The sequence below is a fragment of the Silurus aristotelis genome, assembly GCF_946808225.1.
Source record: "Silurus aristotelis genome assembly, chromosome: 3".
NCBI lineage: Eukaryota > Metazoa > Chordata > Actinopteri > Siluriformes > Siluridae > Silurus > Silurus aristotelis.
In genome coordinates, this window is record NC_139576.1 from 6,285,509 (window position 1) to 6,302,243 (window position 16,735).

The window sequence follows — 16,735 nt, forward strand, 5'->3', positions numbered from 1 at the left end:
TTTCTGGAGCTGTAATGTGAGATACATGTTTTCTAATGCCAAGAGCATGGCAGGGCCTCTACATCCCCCTAAAAATCCTAAAAGGTCAGTGATTCAATTTGGTTATTTCTTTCTGCGATTATAGTTGCCTGAGGTTTGTTTCTGCTTAGCACAGAAAAACATACATTATCTCTATGGTGGTCTCGTGGTTGGGATGCGGCGCTCTCACCGCTGTGGCCCGGGTTCGATCCCCGGTCAGAGTACCAACCCCAGCCATTAGGGTTGCACAAGCCTTAGTGCCCCAAGCCCGGATAAATGGGGAGGGTTGCGTTAGGAAGGGCATCCAGCATAAAAACGTGCCAAATCAAACATGCGGATGGTCCGCTGTGGCGACCCCTAATGGGAGAAGCCGAAAGAAAGTTTTATCTCTATTAATTGCTGATTAGCTGACTAGCTTCTGTTCACTGTCTGAGAGATTCCACTTTTGCTCAGTTTGCTAGAATGCATATTAGGGCACACCTTAAATTCTTAATTAAATACATTTGAATTCTCTTTATCAGCTCCACCAATAGTGCTGGCTATAATTCAAATCACAGTTATTGAATTAGTTATTATTGAATAATCGTTTTTCCTATTAAATGCTCATTTACATAAGTGGTGCGCCATGCATTTCACACCAAGGCCATCGGTGGTGACTCAATCCACCTAGAATAATTAATAGGGTAAAGATTTTGTAAATCAGATATTTAGTTCATGTTTAAGTAAAGTGTTTTCAATGGTAAATGCTTTGTAATCAGTCATTAGGTTTTTTGCCATAGGAAAGTCTTCATGATGGAGTAATTGGTTTGTAACATGACAAGCTGTAATTTTCAATAAAGAGGAAAAATGAAAGGCTGGTGAGAGAACATGTTACTAATATGCTAAGTGATAAAAGAAACTCATTTTGCAACATTAAATGTAGCTATATATTGATGAAAAGCATGAAATATTAAATAAGAATATTTGTGTTCTATTATAAGTAAAATAAAATAGCATTTAATTATAGAAAAATAATCCCAGAGGTGGTAATAGTAAAACCTCTTTACATTGGGGTACATCACATCACTGATTATTTTTTACTTTATTATGCAATTTAATTAAACTGTCTACAGTGTTGTTGCATCAATTATCTGTCCTGAGTCATGTAAGAATTGTGTAAGTGATCATTCTGATCCAACTTTTTTCTCCTCCCCAAACAGATTTTCACCCCCTGCAGTTTGTGATTAGTGAGGAACTCTAGATCTGCTTTAAAAAAGGGGGTTTAGCTTCTAGCCATGTCTGTGAATGTCTAACAGTAACCTCAGCACACAGATCTGTTTAGTGAATTATACTTAAGACATCAGTCTGATAAAACCACACGGGGGAGTTTGCTATAAATTCCTTACAAACATATTAAACAGAGTGGCATGATTCTAAAATACAGCATGTCTTAATATAACATTTTAGATGCTTTTATCTGTACATTTTAATCTTATGTCCTTTTTTAGGTGGCCTGTATCCATTGTGATCATATTAACTTTATTGTTGAGGAAATGGACGATATTTGCATAGACATGTTTTAACAAATGAGGTGGTGTTTGTGTACCACTGATATTACATTTACAAATATGTATGTAATATTTAAGCACTTCAGTTGACATTGCAGAATTTATTGTGTAGATTTTTCACATATAAAGTGTTACACAAGGTGCAGCCCCACACAATGCATGCAGTCTGTTATGGAGAAAATAACAGTCAGTTTTACATGTGTTCCTTGTTACAAATGACCAAAGGAAACTCAAAGAAGAAAATATATTGGATATTGGCTTTTTGTGAAGAAAAAAAAAGAATACAATGTTAGTTTTCTTCTTTTTTTTTTAAAAACCTACTAAGCATAACATTGACAGTCATAGTTTTACTAGTCGTTTTAATCACCAAAAAGACTGTTCTCTCTAATTACGTTTCTCCAGAAATTATTAATTGAAAGAAATATAGAACCAAAATGGGATTGTATGGCAAAGATCCTACCAATCTTTTACATTTGGGCCATTTTTTCACATCTTCACAGAGTTCAGTGAGTCTTTGAAGCAGAACGTGCTCCTCTCTTTACTATTCTTGATGCATACAATTAATGGTGTATATTTGTTGACAGCAAGCACAAAACATTGTTTTTCAAGTGCAGTAATTATAACTGTGTGTGTGGTTGTGTCTATTGTAAACACGGTTTGCACTTGCACTTGTGTGTAATTGTCTTTACACAGGATAACTGAAGTAAAAACTATAGCGCTACGTCTTCTCTTTAAACATAGTTAAGAAACCGAGGGTGTTATTTTCTGTTATAGATGTGGTCTCCTGTTATAAATACCCCAAAACAAAAAAGAGATAATGAAAGAAAGAACAAAGATTTTACAGTAGTGTAAACACCAGTATTTACGCATTTCCATGACACTTTACCAGAGCCTCGCCCGCTTCCATATAAACATGCAAACTTTTACGCACTCTTTCTTTTACTATACCAATAAAACAAGAACCTGTCACACCCAAATACACAGACTTGATATCCAGTTCCTATGTGAAGAAAATAAGCTAGCTGACACCAATATACACTGATCGGGCATAACATTATGACATTATAACGTTATGACCAGTGAATTAAATAACACTGATTATCTCTTCATCGTGGCACCTGTTAGTGGGTGGGATATATTAGGCAGCAAGTAAACATTTTGTCCTTAAAGTTTATGTGTTAGAAGCAGGAAAAATGGGCGAGCGTAAGGATTTGAGGGAGTTTGACAAGGACCAAATTGTGATGTCTAGACGTCTGGGTCAGAGTACTTCCAAAACTGCAGCTCTTGTGGGATGTTCCTGGTCTGCAGTGATCAGTATCTATCAAAACTGCCCCAAGGAAGGAACAGTGGTGAACCGGTGACAGGGTCATGGGCAGCCGAGGCTCATTGATGCACTCCTACATCCTGAAAGTCCTTAAAGGTCAGTGATGCAAGACTTCTTTCTATGATTGTAGTTGCCTGAGGTTTGTTTCTGCTTAGCACAGAAAATATCTGTTAAGTAAAAAATACATGAACAACCATCATTGTCCATTGTCTCAGTTTGCGAGTATGTATCACAAGGCACACATTAAAGTCTTAAATGAAATAAATAAGAATTTTCTTCATCAGCTCCACCAATAGTGCTGGCTATAATTCAAATCACAGTTATTGAATTAGTTATTATTCAATAATTGTTTTTCTATTAACTGCAAATTTACATTAGTGGTGGGCCGTCAATCAATGTTGAATGTGAGATGCATGTGCTTTTTTTCTATAAGGAAAACTCAGTCATGTTACTGGTGTATCAGAGACCAAAAATCCTAAATTCACATTTGTGTCTAAAATGAGTAGATAACTTTTTGACCCTTTTCTATTATTGTTATGATTTGTCTCTGTTGCACAATTTTCTGTGACGCAATCGCCAGTCCTCCATCCCCCTGCTGGAAAATCGAATCTGTTTATGTCTCACTTTAGTGATGGGAAATCCATCTGTTTTCAGCGAGTCAGATGAAGAGTCCTGAAACAATTCTTAGCATATTTTTGTATCCGGCTAAAGGTATTGTCCTTTTCCCAGATATTGGTTATATATATATATATATATATTTTTTTTTTTTTCTTAAACTCCTTTTTTTAATATTTTGAATTAAAAAAATTCAACTACACTAAAGTTTGTATTGTACTGTACTACAAATTTGGAAAAATGAATGAAAACATTAAGGAGATTATACTTTATCTCTTCTGATTTTCAAATCCTCAATATTTTACACAATACACCGGGTTATAACAAGCAGTTTTGCAGAGAGACCTTTTTTTTTTTTTGCTCTTTTTTTGCCCACAATGATTTTTTACAGAGATACAATAAAAAAAAATTGTATTTGCTTCAACTGGTTATGAACATTACATTGTGTAAAATGCTTTTCATTTCACTTGATCTTTTGCATTGTATGTAATAAAAAAATGTGGGAGAATCATTAACATATACATATTACAGCTCTTTGGAGATGTAGCTCCCAGCATGCACTTGAAAGAGCTAACACTAGAAGTTGATTAGTTTTTGAATGCATCACTACCACACTCAAAATCTGGTATTTTCATCCATAACTACTCACGGATCAGTTGTAGTTTTAGAAGATATTGTCTCCGAATATTTTTTTAGTCGAGCATGGGTTTTTGCAGGGACACATTTTCCAGCAACTGCACATTTGCAGGCAACCTTGCCAACATTCCCGAAAAGAAATTGCCCGTTTTCTTGTTTTCCATTTTTTCACTCTGAGAACACCACAGCTACGACTCTTCAGCTTCCCGCTTTACAGTGTTTCCTGGAAAATGGAACACTGGTACATCTTATACCTCTATATTTGAACTCACGTATACGAGTTTCATCATCCATTGCTTATACAAGATGGTCCTTACCATGCCTTTTAACACGCCATCACTTTTTCCAACATGGCAACTTAATGACAAATCTATATCATTCTTCACATCTTTTTTGCATAATAAGGGTGAGGATTGAGGGGCTATATTTGATATTGAGCTTGAAGCTGGTGTGTTGAACTACTGTACAATGCAAGTGTTCATTCTCACACAAAGACACTCTGTGATAAGACCCTTTGGTGACAAGGCTTCCTGGGAATTTTCATATGCTGGTGGCTTTAAACTTTAATAAACCCTGCACTTTTTATTAAAAAAAACATGATATCCTCTTACAGTAAAATAATCGAATTCTGTATAATCTTATTCTAGTTAATATTCTTGATCAAATGTCATTCTAGGCTTTAATCAATGAACTGTTATATTTTGCCATGTAACTATAATATTTATTGACAGTGTTACATTAGTGTTGACAGTGTACACATACTTAGTGTTGAATGCTGAACTAGTGATCAGTGTTTTGAACAAGACTCTCAGCCCTTAATTTCTCAACCGTATAAAATGATAAAGATAAAGATACATTAAAAAATCCCATTAATTAATAAGTAACTAACTTACTGAAATAATCTAGTATTCACTAGAATTGCTCTCGAATCTGATTGGTCAATAGGTGTTGATTCTATAGCAGCAGTTCTGACAACACATCCAAGGCCAATAATAAATGGATTTAATACATATATAGCAAAGAAATGCAAATAACTGTTGATATGGTGTTGCTTTTTGTAAAACATGCTTATTTAACATTTATGGAAGGAGTCTCCAGTGTCAGTGCTACTTTTATTATTTTTTTTGCAGAACAGATATTCATCAAGGCAGTTAATAAAAAAATCAATCGTAAAAAAGGAGAAACTGGTAATTAGTTTTTATAATGTAAGTCACCTAATAACCAGAACTAATTCGGTTGGTAGATGGTCCACAGAAAGTGTTCCTATTAAGAGATACATTGCACAATATGTAATTTGTGTCTGTGAGTGTGTATTTGTTCCTTATAATTATAAGTTTGTACCTAATGAGCGATTCAGTGGAAAAAACTCCCTGAAATGGCATGAAGAAAAAACCTAGAGGATCCAGACTCAAAAGGAAGCCCATCCTCATCTGGGTGGCACCGAATATCTATATAATGAATGATGTATTGGACTGGTATACTGTGCTTTTACAGGACTTTCACTCCACCAAATACATAATTATTATGTTTTATTAGCACCAGATTTTATGCAGTACATTATATTTCATCTAACAAATGATGTGTAGTTATCACATCTGTTATGCTCTGTTTATTTCTGTGCATGTTTTAGGTAGACAGAAAGAAAAATCTGAAACTACTACTACTTTACCAATGTTAGTACTCACATTGCATATTTAAAAAATGATTTATACTTCTGTTAATAATAATTTTTATATTTTATTTATATTACTATATTTAGTTTATATTAATTTTATGTGAAAAAGTGTCAAACTATATATATATATATATTTTTTTTTTTCCTTTTTTTTTTTTTTCACTTTCTCTTGTCTAATCATTTATTGAAATTGAAACTATCATTTCTTTAATATCTTCATAGTATTTTATCATGAGTCACAATTTCATCACTGTTGCATTATGCAACTATGTGGCATTACATAACTGTAACGCACTCCACTCCACAGGGGAAGTTCATGGGAACACGAGGTGCCTGAGTGAAACAAATTATCGTCCTTAACCCAGACCTCTTAAGTAGCATTTACTCTGGGAGACCTGTAATCAAGCCAACCACCCAACATCCCACAGAACCAACGACCAACTTTACTGTTAAAGGTCAGTACCCCAGCTTACCAGAGGAAGGGGAGAATCTTATTAAAAGAGATTTTTTCAACAATGTTTCACTATTGTGTGTGCATCAGGTTTGAAATTACTACTACTACTGTTACACACCTCTTGTTTTTTAAAGAAGGAAAAAAAATCAACTGTCTGCTAAGAATCATCCAAGATTTTTGGATTTGCATTTAAAGTAAAGTATGCTTGCTGCTTTCTGGGCTTTTTGTTCTCCTCCTTTTTGACCAAAACCCTCCCCCTCTCGTCTGGATCTGCTTTGGATCTCTTGGCTCGGACATGGCTTATGTCATATCTCTGCTGCTTGTGGTGGGTGAAAGGGAATGGAAGGGAGGAGAAGGGAAGGAAATCACTGGATTTAACTCAAATACATTATAAAAGTTAAGATTTCTGCTTCTTTATAGACACTTTCTGATTCTGATCTTAAAAGGAAATTCAGTGTGAAGTGTAGCTCCTTTTTTTAAACACATATACACCTTTTCATCTGCATTTCCAGCTTTCTTTCTATTTATGCAAATAGATTGCGTTCAGTGTCAATTTCTGATCATTTTAAGAAACTCATTGTGATTGAGTATGAATCAATCGGTATTTGATTTCTCTTTAATTCTTCTTTGTGTCTTTCTTACTCCGATACACACCCAATCCAGAAGCAGCTGGAAAACACTGAAATGCACAATGCAGTTTTCCAGACGGACTTGTGTGCGTCAAATCTAATTGTATCTGTTGCATTAGACAGCCCCCTTGTGAAACCTGGATCTATTACAATGTACTCAATGCAACAAGGTAGATTGAATAAAAGGTGCCATATACACAGTAGTGTTGAGTTCTGGAACTCATACATTGGGGATTTTCAGCTTTTGTCCGCTATAAATGGAATCAAGTTCAGAAATCAATAAGATTTTTAGTTATTATAGCAAAATTGCCATTAGGTTCTTTAACTGCTCATTCATTCATGCATTCTTTTGATAAAATGTTATATATTTCTTTTTCTATTATTATCTGCTAAGTATGTAATATCACTGGATTATATTGCATACTTCTATTGCATATATAAATGTATATAAATAAAAAAAAAGAATAATTATGTTTTATGTCTTTTTATTTATTTATTTATTTTATTTTTTTTGCATTTGGTTGTTACCTCCAATCTGGTCTCCAAATGGAGGTGTGGATTTGATTCCCACTTCTGACTCGTTGTGTTTTGGGCAGGTGGTAGCTCAGTCGTTAAGGCTCTGGGTTACCGAACAGAAGGTTTGGGGTTTAAGCCCCCAGTATTGCCACATTTGGGCCCTTGAGCAAGACCCTTAACCCTCTGTGTCCCAGGTTTCCTGTATCATGTTTGACGAACATCACTGGGATATGTAAAGAAATAATTTTCCTTTCTTTCTTGCATTTATATATATTTATATATATATATATATATATATATATATATATATATATATATATATATATATATATATATATATATATATATATAGTATTTAAGTATTTGAACACCCTGCTATTTTGCAAGTTCTCCCACTTAGAAATCATGGAGGGGTCTGAAATTGTCATCGTAGGTGCATGTCCACTGTGAGAGACATAATCTAAAAAAAAAAAATCCAGAAATTACAATGTATGATTTTTAAACAATTTATTTGTATGATACAGCTGCAAATAAGTATTTGAACACCTGAGAAAGTCAATGTTAATTGTTTGCAATTCCAGATGTCAAATGTTTCCTGTAGTTTTTCACCAGGTTTGCACACACTGCAGGAGGAATTTTTGCCCACTCCTCCACACAGATCTTCTCTAGAGCAGTCAGGTTTCTGGCCTGTCGCTGAGAAACACGGAGTTTGAGCTCCCTCCAAAGATTCTCTATTGAGTTTAGGTCTGGAGACTTCTTGGTTATCCTGGCTGTGTGCTTCAGGTCATTGTCATGTTGGAAGACCCAGCCTGGACCCACCCTTAATGCTCTAACTGAGGGAAGAAAGTTGTTCCCCAAAATCTCGCAATACATGGCCCCGGTCATCTTCTCCTTAATACAGTGCAGTCGCCCTGTCCCATGTGCAGAAAAACACCCCCAAAGCATGATGCTACCACCCCCATGCTTCACAGTAGGGATGGTGTTCTTGGGATGGTACTCATCATTCTTCTTCCTCCAAACACGTTTAGTGGAATTATGACCCAAAAGTTCTATTTTGGTCTCATCTGACCACATGACTTTCTCCCATGACTCCTCTGGATCATACAAATGGTCATTGGCAAACTTAAGACGTGCCTGGACATGTGCTGGTTTAAGCAGGGGAACCTTCAGTGCCATGCATGATTTCAAACCATGACGTCTTAGTGTATTACCAACAGTAACCTTGGAAACGGTGATCCCAGCTCTTTTCAGGTCATTGACCAGCTCCTCCCGTGTAGTTCTGGGCTGATTTCTCACCTTCCTTAGGATCATTGAGACCCCACGAGGTGAGATCTTGCATGGAGCCCCAGTCCGAGGGAGATTGACAGTCATGTTTAGCTTCTTCCATTTTCTAATCATTTCTAAGTGGGAGAAAGTAGCAGGGTGTTCAAATACTTATTTTCCTCACTGTATATACTATATATATATATATATATATATATATATATATATATATATATATATATATATATATATATATATATACATAAATATATAGAATAACACTGATTATCTCTTCATCATGGCAGCTGTTAGTGGGTGGGATTTATATGGTCTCTCTCTCTCTCTCTCTCTCTCTCTCTATATATATATATATATATATATATATATATATATATATATATATGTGTGTGTGTGTGTGTGTGTGTGTGTGTGTGTGTGTGTGTGTGTGTGTGTGTGTGTCATGAGTTCTTTTTTTTTTCTTTTCTTAAACAATAAGGCCACTTCTGCCATAAAAACAAAATTAACACGTGCCAGGATTTTATTATTGTAATGAATGTATTCATGGTTTGTCTGTAATTATTTTTGCAAGAGTTTTAGAAAATAAAACAGACAATTATGCAATTATACAAAGTATCTCATTTCACCTTTTCCAGCCAACCCTTCATTTAAATACTGATATCTCTTTAACTATAACAGTATCAGTGGCTTATCAGTACCACCACCTTTCTAAAGTTTGAATGTTTGTAATGCCTTGCATAATGCTGATTAATACACAATAATTCAATATACCTTTGTAACTGCATACCACAGACAAACATTTCTCCAAAAATCATCTTTATTAAACGTGTGAATAGTCCTAGTGGTAATTTATTAATAGTCTCCTCCTCAGAAGCAGGACACGCCTGTGAGGAGATACAGCATCTACTGGCAGCTACAGCTCATCGTGCTCGTAGACATTGTACTCTTTTACTGTCAGCGTTCCGTCCGCGTTGTGGTCGTTCCTGCGGAAGACGTCTGACACAACGTCGTCGAAATAAGACTCTTCTTTCTCCACTTTCAACTTCTCTGCTTCCATTTTTAAGTGTTTTCTCACCTAGTAAAAACAGAAGGAGTTAAACTGGCTATTTGAAAAAACACGGAAAACAACACAGGGAAGGATGATCCAGATCAACACACCTCTTCTTTTGTTAGAGTTAAGTCATTGTCGAGATCCATTTCCTTAAAGGCTTCCATGCTGCGTGGTCCACGTCGGACGTGCAACAGCTCCACCTTGAAGATCACGGTTGCGTTGGGTGGCACAGGATCTACGACAAAAAAAAAAAAAAAGGAAAGTTGATTAGGAAAAAAATTAAGAACTATTAGAAATGTAAAATCTTAATCTATTAGGCTATGCTATGTTAATTCCACCCTCTAAAACCATGCTTGTAGGAGGATTGGTGATTCTGAATTGCCCCTAGGTGTGAATGAGTGTGTGAAGGTGTGTATATGCATGGTGGCTTGACCATTCAAGGTTTCCATTTTCCAATTCACACCTCGCATTCTCAAGATATTCTAGTAAAAAAACCTTTCTTTGGCCTTCTCCCCTCAGGGGTCGCCACAGCAGATCATCCGTATTCGTGATCTGCATGTTCGATTTGGCACACACGTTTTTACACTGGATGCCCTTCATAACGCAACCCTCTCTATTTATCCGGGCTTGGGACCGGCATTAAGTGTGCACTGGATTGTGCAACCCTAATGGCTGGGGTTGGTTTGAACCCGGGCCGCAGCGGTGAGAGCGCAGAATCCTAACCAATAGACCACCAGGGAACCCGCATTCTTAAAAGTAAGGTGGGTAAAGAAAAAAAGTGCTGTACACTTGTACTTCACACACCAAAGTTCTTTCTTGCAAATCCCAGTAGTGTTAGTAAGCTGTGGTTACAGAACCCCCTGGGGCACAGAGGGTTAAGGGCCCCACGATTGGCAGCTTGGCAATATCAGGGCTTGAACCCCTATTGAACTATCTAAGTAACCCAGAGTTTTAACCACTGCGCTACCACCTTTCAAAAGTTATCATGAACCTAAACAGGAAAAAGCAGTTGATGAATTTGGTGAATGAATCAAGTGATGTAAGAAAATTGATCCTTGATATATCCTTCAGCCTTCACTATCGACATCATCTCAGTGTGTGTGTGTGTTGCAGTTTCTAATTTTATATCTAGTATCTTTATATTCAGAAGCAGAAAGATGTTAGGGAGACACAGGAGAAAACTGAGGAAAACAATATGAACACAAGGAAAACATGTGAAACTCCATACAAACAGTTAACTATCATTAGGATTAAGCCTGGATGGTGGATTAGCGTTCTTAGCAGCAGGGTCTCTTACCTTTCCCTTTCTCACCAAATGCTAATGAAGGAGGCACAATGATCTTTCTCATCTCGCCAGGACACATGTCCTTCAGGCCCATGTCCAGGCCCTTGATGATCTCACCGACCCCATGAACGAACCAGTGAGGCTGTCCATCTTTAGCTGAGCGACTGCAGGAGGACAAAGGCAGAAAACCAGTGCACTTAAGGTGAGTCGAAAATATTCCAAGCAATATGGTGCATTTATAGTTGCATGATTTTTATTTATACTAATAGAAAAGACAAAAAACTTTTAAATGCAGGTCTGTGAAATGTCATTAAATTCATGAAATAACATGTTTGAGCATTGTATGTTAAATTTTTTGTTATTTTGAAATGGGAGAATCATCCAGATTCAGGATATGAAGCAATATTGAGAAAATTCAGCTTTTGCAATCAATCAATAAGAATTGCAGTTATTATTGCAATATTGCAGTTAGGTTTTTTAATTGCTCATAAAGTTTAAGTCTTCATTTATTTCTTAATTTATAAGTATAATGGGTTTTTATTAATTCTTAGATTTTTTTTATATAATTACCAAATAAGTATTTAACATCACTGAATTTTGTTACTGTACATAAGTGTGTTACATGTATAATTTTTTTGATCCATTTATAGATTTTCAAAACTGTAATCAAATTAAACGATTAAAAAAAATATATTGCTCCTGTAGCAGGCAAAATACAGTAATAACATATGCTGCCAATATGCAAATCTTCATTAGCAAAGCTAAAATTGTGACATTAATTACGTTTGAGGTGGAAACTGTAACGCTATAAAATGTTTCATGGTTTAAAGGTGAGTGAAAATTTGACCATAACAATGTAAATAGAAAAAAATATTCCACATAATGAATGAATTTGAAGAAAATATTCTCCATATTTAATAAATCTGTGCATTGAGAATGTACCTTTCAGATAAATACAGATCTAATTACATATTTAATAGGATCTTTTGACGTGTTGATGTGTGATATACACACATATGTACACACACACACACACACACACACACACACACACACACACACACACACACACACAAACGTACATACATGCTTATCTACACCCACCCACACAGTTATACATAATTTCATACACACATACACCGATACACCCATCCATACATAAGTTTACACACACACACACACACACACACACACACACACACACACACACACACACACACACAACCACACAACATTAAATAATTCAAGTCAGGTCAAGAAGCATAGTTTCACACACACACACACACACACACACACACACACACACACACACACACACACACGTATACATAATTTCATACATGCATCCATACACACATCCATTCGTACAAAGTTTGATACACACACACACACACACACACACACACACACACACACACACGCGCGCGCGCGCGCACATAAGTTTGTACTTAAATAAACCCACACACCCAGATGTTCATGTTACATATATAAAGCCACACACATTTACATCCACCTTGAGTCAAAAAAAGTGTGTGTGTGTGTGTGTGTGTGTGTGTGTGTGTGTGATTGCACAGTACTTTTACCTGCAGTAGAACTGCGTCCCATCTTTGGCCAGATATCCATCATAATGGGCATGTAATAAATCTCCCTTCTTGGCTTTCTGGGTGCAGTTTTCCGGCAGGAACAGAACTTCGATCTGGACCTCATCACCTGATTCTTCTGCACAAACCAGGTAAAGAAAGGAGCTGAGAGCCTGAAGGTAGAGGAGAAACAACAGAGAGAAGCGCTCAGACATCTTGAACATCTGTATGCGTGGCAAAAAAATGTGACTGGGTTGCCAGATTAACCTAAAAGCAGCGTCCTTGAGCAAGCCCAAGCCCAATAACAAAAAAGTATACTAAACAATAGAGGAATAACTAATAAAACAAATAAATATAATTACATAACATCAACATTAGTTTTATACGGTACAGTGTATTTATCTTTTGCTTTTAATTTAAACTACTGATACTCCCACATAATTGTTCCTAGGGGTCATTTTGCCTGTGTGTGGGCCAGGAAGTGATGCGACACCAGACCATTACAGATGATAATGTTACATCTCTTTTCTATTCCACAGGATAACGGGTAAACCTGAAGCGCATGACAGGGCATTAATCGAAAAAGGTGTCGATCAATTGCATGACGCAGTTACGCTCCCATACAAGCGCACAAACAATTTAGCCATTGGTCCATATGTGTGTGTGTGTGTTTGGGCCTGCATATTTATTAAAAACAATTTAGTTATAAGACTTTAGTTATAGTTTTTTCACCTCTATAGACATAAGACAAAGGGATAATTACAGTTTTATTTGTATAGCACTTTAAACAAGCAGCTTTACAGTGATAAAGAGGTTATAATATTGGAATATACCATTTCAGTGCTTATAAGTTTGTTCTTTATACAGGAAGTGTATCCATAATGAGCGGACCAGTGGTGACTGTGGTAAGGAAAAACTACCTGAGAGGACATGAGGAAGAAACCTTGAGATATTTCTGACTCAAAGGGAATCCAAAATATTCTGGGTTGGCACTGAATATCCATTCATTACAGTTCCATCACAGTTGAGATTTACTGTTCAGTTATAAATCTTCATCCAAACTGCAATCCTGAGCCATTGACTGATTAATACTGTTAATACTAATTACAGTTTAAATCCGTCTCCAAAGATCTCGAGTTGTCCATTTACTTCATGGATCTTCACAGTAGTTAGTTCAAGTTCAGCTGCACAGAGCGTCTGCAATTGTGAAGAACTCCATCCAGATGTGGGGTGTTGAGGTGAATCAGGCAGATTAAAGAAGAATGTATTATTGATTAGCCTCTGGATGTATTCATGCATTTTAACACGTCGAAACAAACACTGACAAATCTGCTGATATCTAACCTTGTTTTTTTTTTTTTGTACATCTGCTGGGAGGAACGTGTAAGCTTGACACATAAAGGGCACATCTACTATTCAAACTCCCACCCCCTAAAGGTGTGAGGCAAATATGCTACCCCCCCCCCCCCCCATGCACCCATTCTCAGTATAACCATCGTCATTATCAGGGTGTGAGGCATCAGATGGAGCACTAGTCAGTTATGGGTCATTACCATAATGATCAAGTCAAGTGGATTTATTTTCATTTCAACCGTATACACTTGGTACGACACACAGTCAAACGAAACAACTTTCCTCCAGGATAGAGGTGCTCCATGAGACAAGATAGAATTACACAAGACAAGACAAAACTAAGATGCGTTGTACATTTTATAGTAAATATTGTACATTTTAGTGAGCAGTATTTTCAAGCATACATTTATAAAACCTAGAGGGAAATTCACATAATGATGATACTGATAATGATGCTGATTCTGGTGATGATGATGATGATGATGATGATAGATGACTTGAATCTTTTTAGAAGGAAATTGATGATGATGATGATGATTCTTCTTCCTATTATTATTAATTATTATTCCTCTTATTATTATTATTATTATTATTATTATTACTCTTCCTCTTCTTATTGTTATTATTGGAATAAACAAATCCCCTTCGAAACACGGAAATCAACCCAATCTGGCAACTTAAATCTCAGCCGTGTAAGGAGCTCAGCAGAGAAACACCGCCCCCCAAAACTCCTACTCCGCCCTTAAACATTCTCTGGGACTGTATTTCTTTCTTAAATTCTAGATACTATGCCCCATAAACATAAAAAAAACCTGACAAACGCCCGAAAGTGTACAGATTTATTTTTAGAACGCAAACAGTGCAGTAATGTGGAAACAACACCGTGTTACCTGTAAGTAATTAATTTCAAATGTTGTCTTTATAAACACTAAATTAACGCATACTATAACTAATGCACCTGGTTTACCCATAGTAAAAAATATGGAAAGGGAAAACAAGGCCAGACGGCTACTTTTAACCTGGTTATTAACGGCTAATTAATTAAAGAAATAAAAATAATAAATTAGTCACTGTATTTTTTACAACGTTCCACAAGATGGCGCCCGAGACCAATCTTACTGCTCTGTAACTGAACAATGTGGACTGAACAATCAATTAAATTTAATTCCATTCAATTAAATTTTTATTTGTATTGCACTTTTAACAATGAACAATATCTCAAAGCAGCTTTACACAGATAATGCTGTGATAAAGAATAAATAAGATGGTTCTTTGTGTAAGTTTGTCCCTGATGGTGACTGTGGCGAAGAAAAACTCCCCGAGATAGCATAAGGAAGAAACCTTAAGAGGAACCAGTCTTAAGAGGGAACCCATTTTTATCTGGGTGGCACTAAATGTCCATTTATTACAGCTAAACTATGGTGAGTTGTGCAGTGATGGTGACCAGATGCAAACTGTAGTCCTGAGTAAGTGTAGTGGACTGCTGACATTAACTACAGTACAAGTTCATCTTCAAAACTCCCGTTCTTACTCTGTAATTTCATGGATCCCCACGGTGTTGATGAGAAACCGTCCCCAGCCTCCAATCAAAGAAAACGCCATACAGATGCAGGCCTGGATGAAGTGGGCAGATTGAGAGGAGAGGGGCAGGAAGAGGTCACTGGTACCTCAGGAGCATGTTTAACTTGACCAAGAGAGAGAGAGAGCGAGAGCGAGAGAGAGAGGTGACAGGAAGAGAAGGATCTGGATTATTATGTGTCCTTATTGTTGTATGAAAGTTAAGGACACTGTGCAGTTGGGGACTCCAATGACAGCATAATTAAAAGGGAGAACACAGACATGAGGGATCTCTGGGATAAGAGACAACCCACCACACCACCTTCAACAAACCTGAGTGAACATGTGAAAGTGATGGGGTGACAGCATACAAATATCCCAGTTCACCAAACACTCTATATCCATGATCCCTCCAGATCTGCTCCTTTACCTAAGAAAAATCTGCACAAATTATTTTCGGTGAAAGAAATTTAAAGATTTGAGTCACTGGGATAAATGGAAATCATCACTGCTTACTAACTTGCACTGATTTAAAATACTCCCCCAGTCCCTAAACCCAATCTCCTGCCTCCCTTTCATTCTACTCCAGATTCTGAATAAACTGTAACCTTTCCAAAATTAGAAGCTAATAAATCATGGTTTATTGTATGTTCATTTTAACCCAATCCTAAATTCTACTAGATTTTAGTAGAAAATTGATTTTTGACTATAGAGGCAGGTTGGTGTATTATATTTATATTTTTATTTAATTTTATTCCATTATATATTTACATTATATATTCAATTCAATGTTTTATGTAAAAGTGCTTTTACAAATGTACTTTGTCCCAACGCAGCTTTTTAGAGATAAAGAGGTTGTGGACATTTTATACCACACCATACCGCACACTTTATGGACAATCTAAACCACCTTAAATTGTTTATTGTTTACTGTTGTTTACTATACATCTTTTTCTCCCACATATATATCTATCTTTATATCCTATATATTCTTATATTTTATTTTATATAGTTTTTATACTTTATTTCTTCTTTTTCTTTGTATTATTTTTCTCCCCATCCTATTCCCTCATGCCGGACCGTTGTAATAAGCATTTCACTGCATGTCGTACCCTGCATGTATGTTTATGTGACAAATAAAATTTGATTTGATTTGATTTAATTTTTAAATGTATATGTTGGTTCCTATAAGTTTAGTTCCCAAGCCATTGGTG

General features: G+C 36.2%; 1 protein-coding gene across 1 annotated transcript; it reads right to left on the bottom strand.

The window, feature by feature from the left end:
- Nucleotides 1-9,194: 9,194 nt before the first annotated feature.
- fkbp7 (FKBP prolyl isomerase 7) lies at nt 9,195-12,849 on the bottom strand. The gene is made up of 4 exons (XM_083537222.1): nt 12,615-12,849; nt 11,044-11,195; nt 9,854-9,981; nt 9,195-9,770 (listed from the first exon to the last, which is right to left on the bottom strand). Exons 1-4 carry the CDS (start codon nt 12,833-12,835, stop codon nt 9,609-9,611), a joined length of 663 nt encoding a protein of 220 aa, XP_083393348.1. The 5' UTR covers nt 12,836-12,849; the 3' UTR covers nt 9,195-9,608.
- Nucleotides 12,850-16,735: the final 3,886 nt, after the last annotated feature.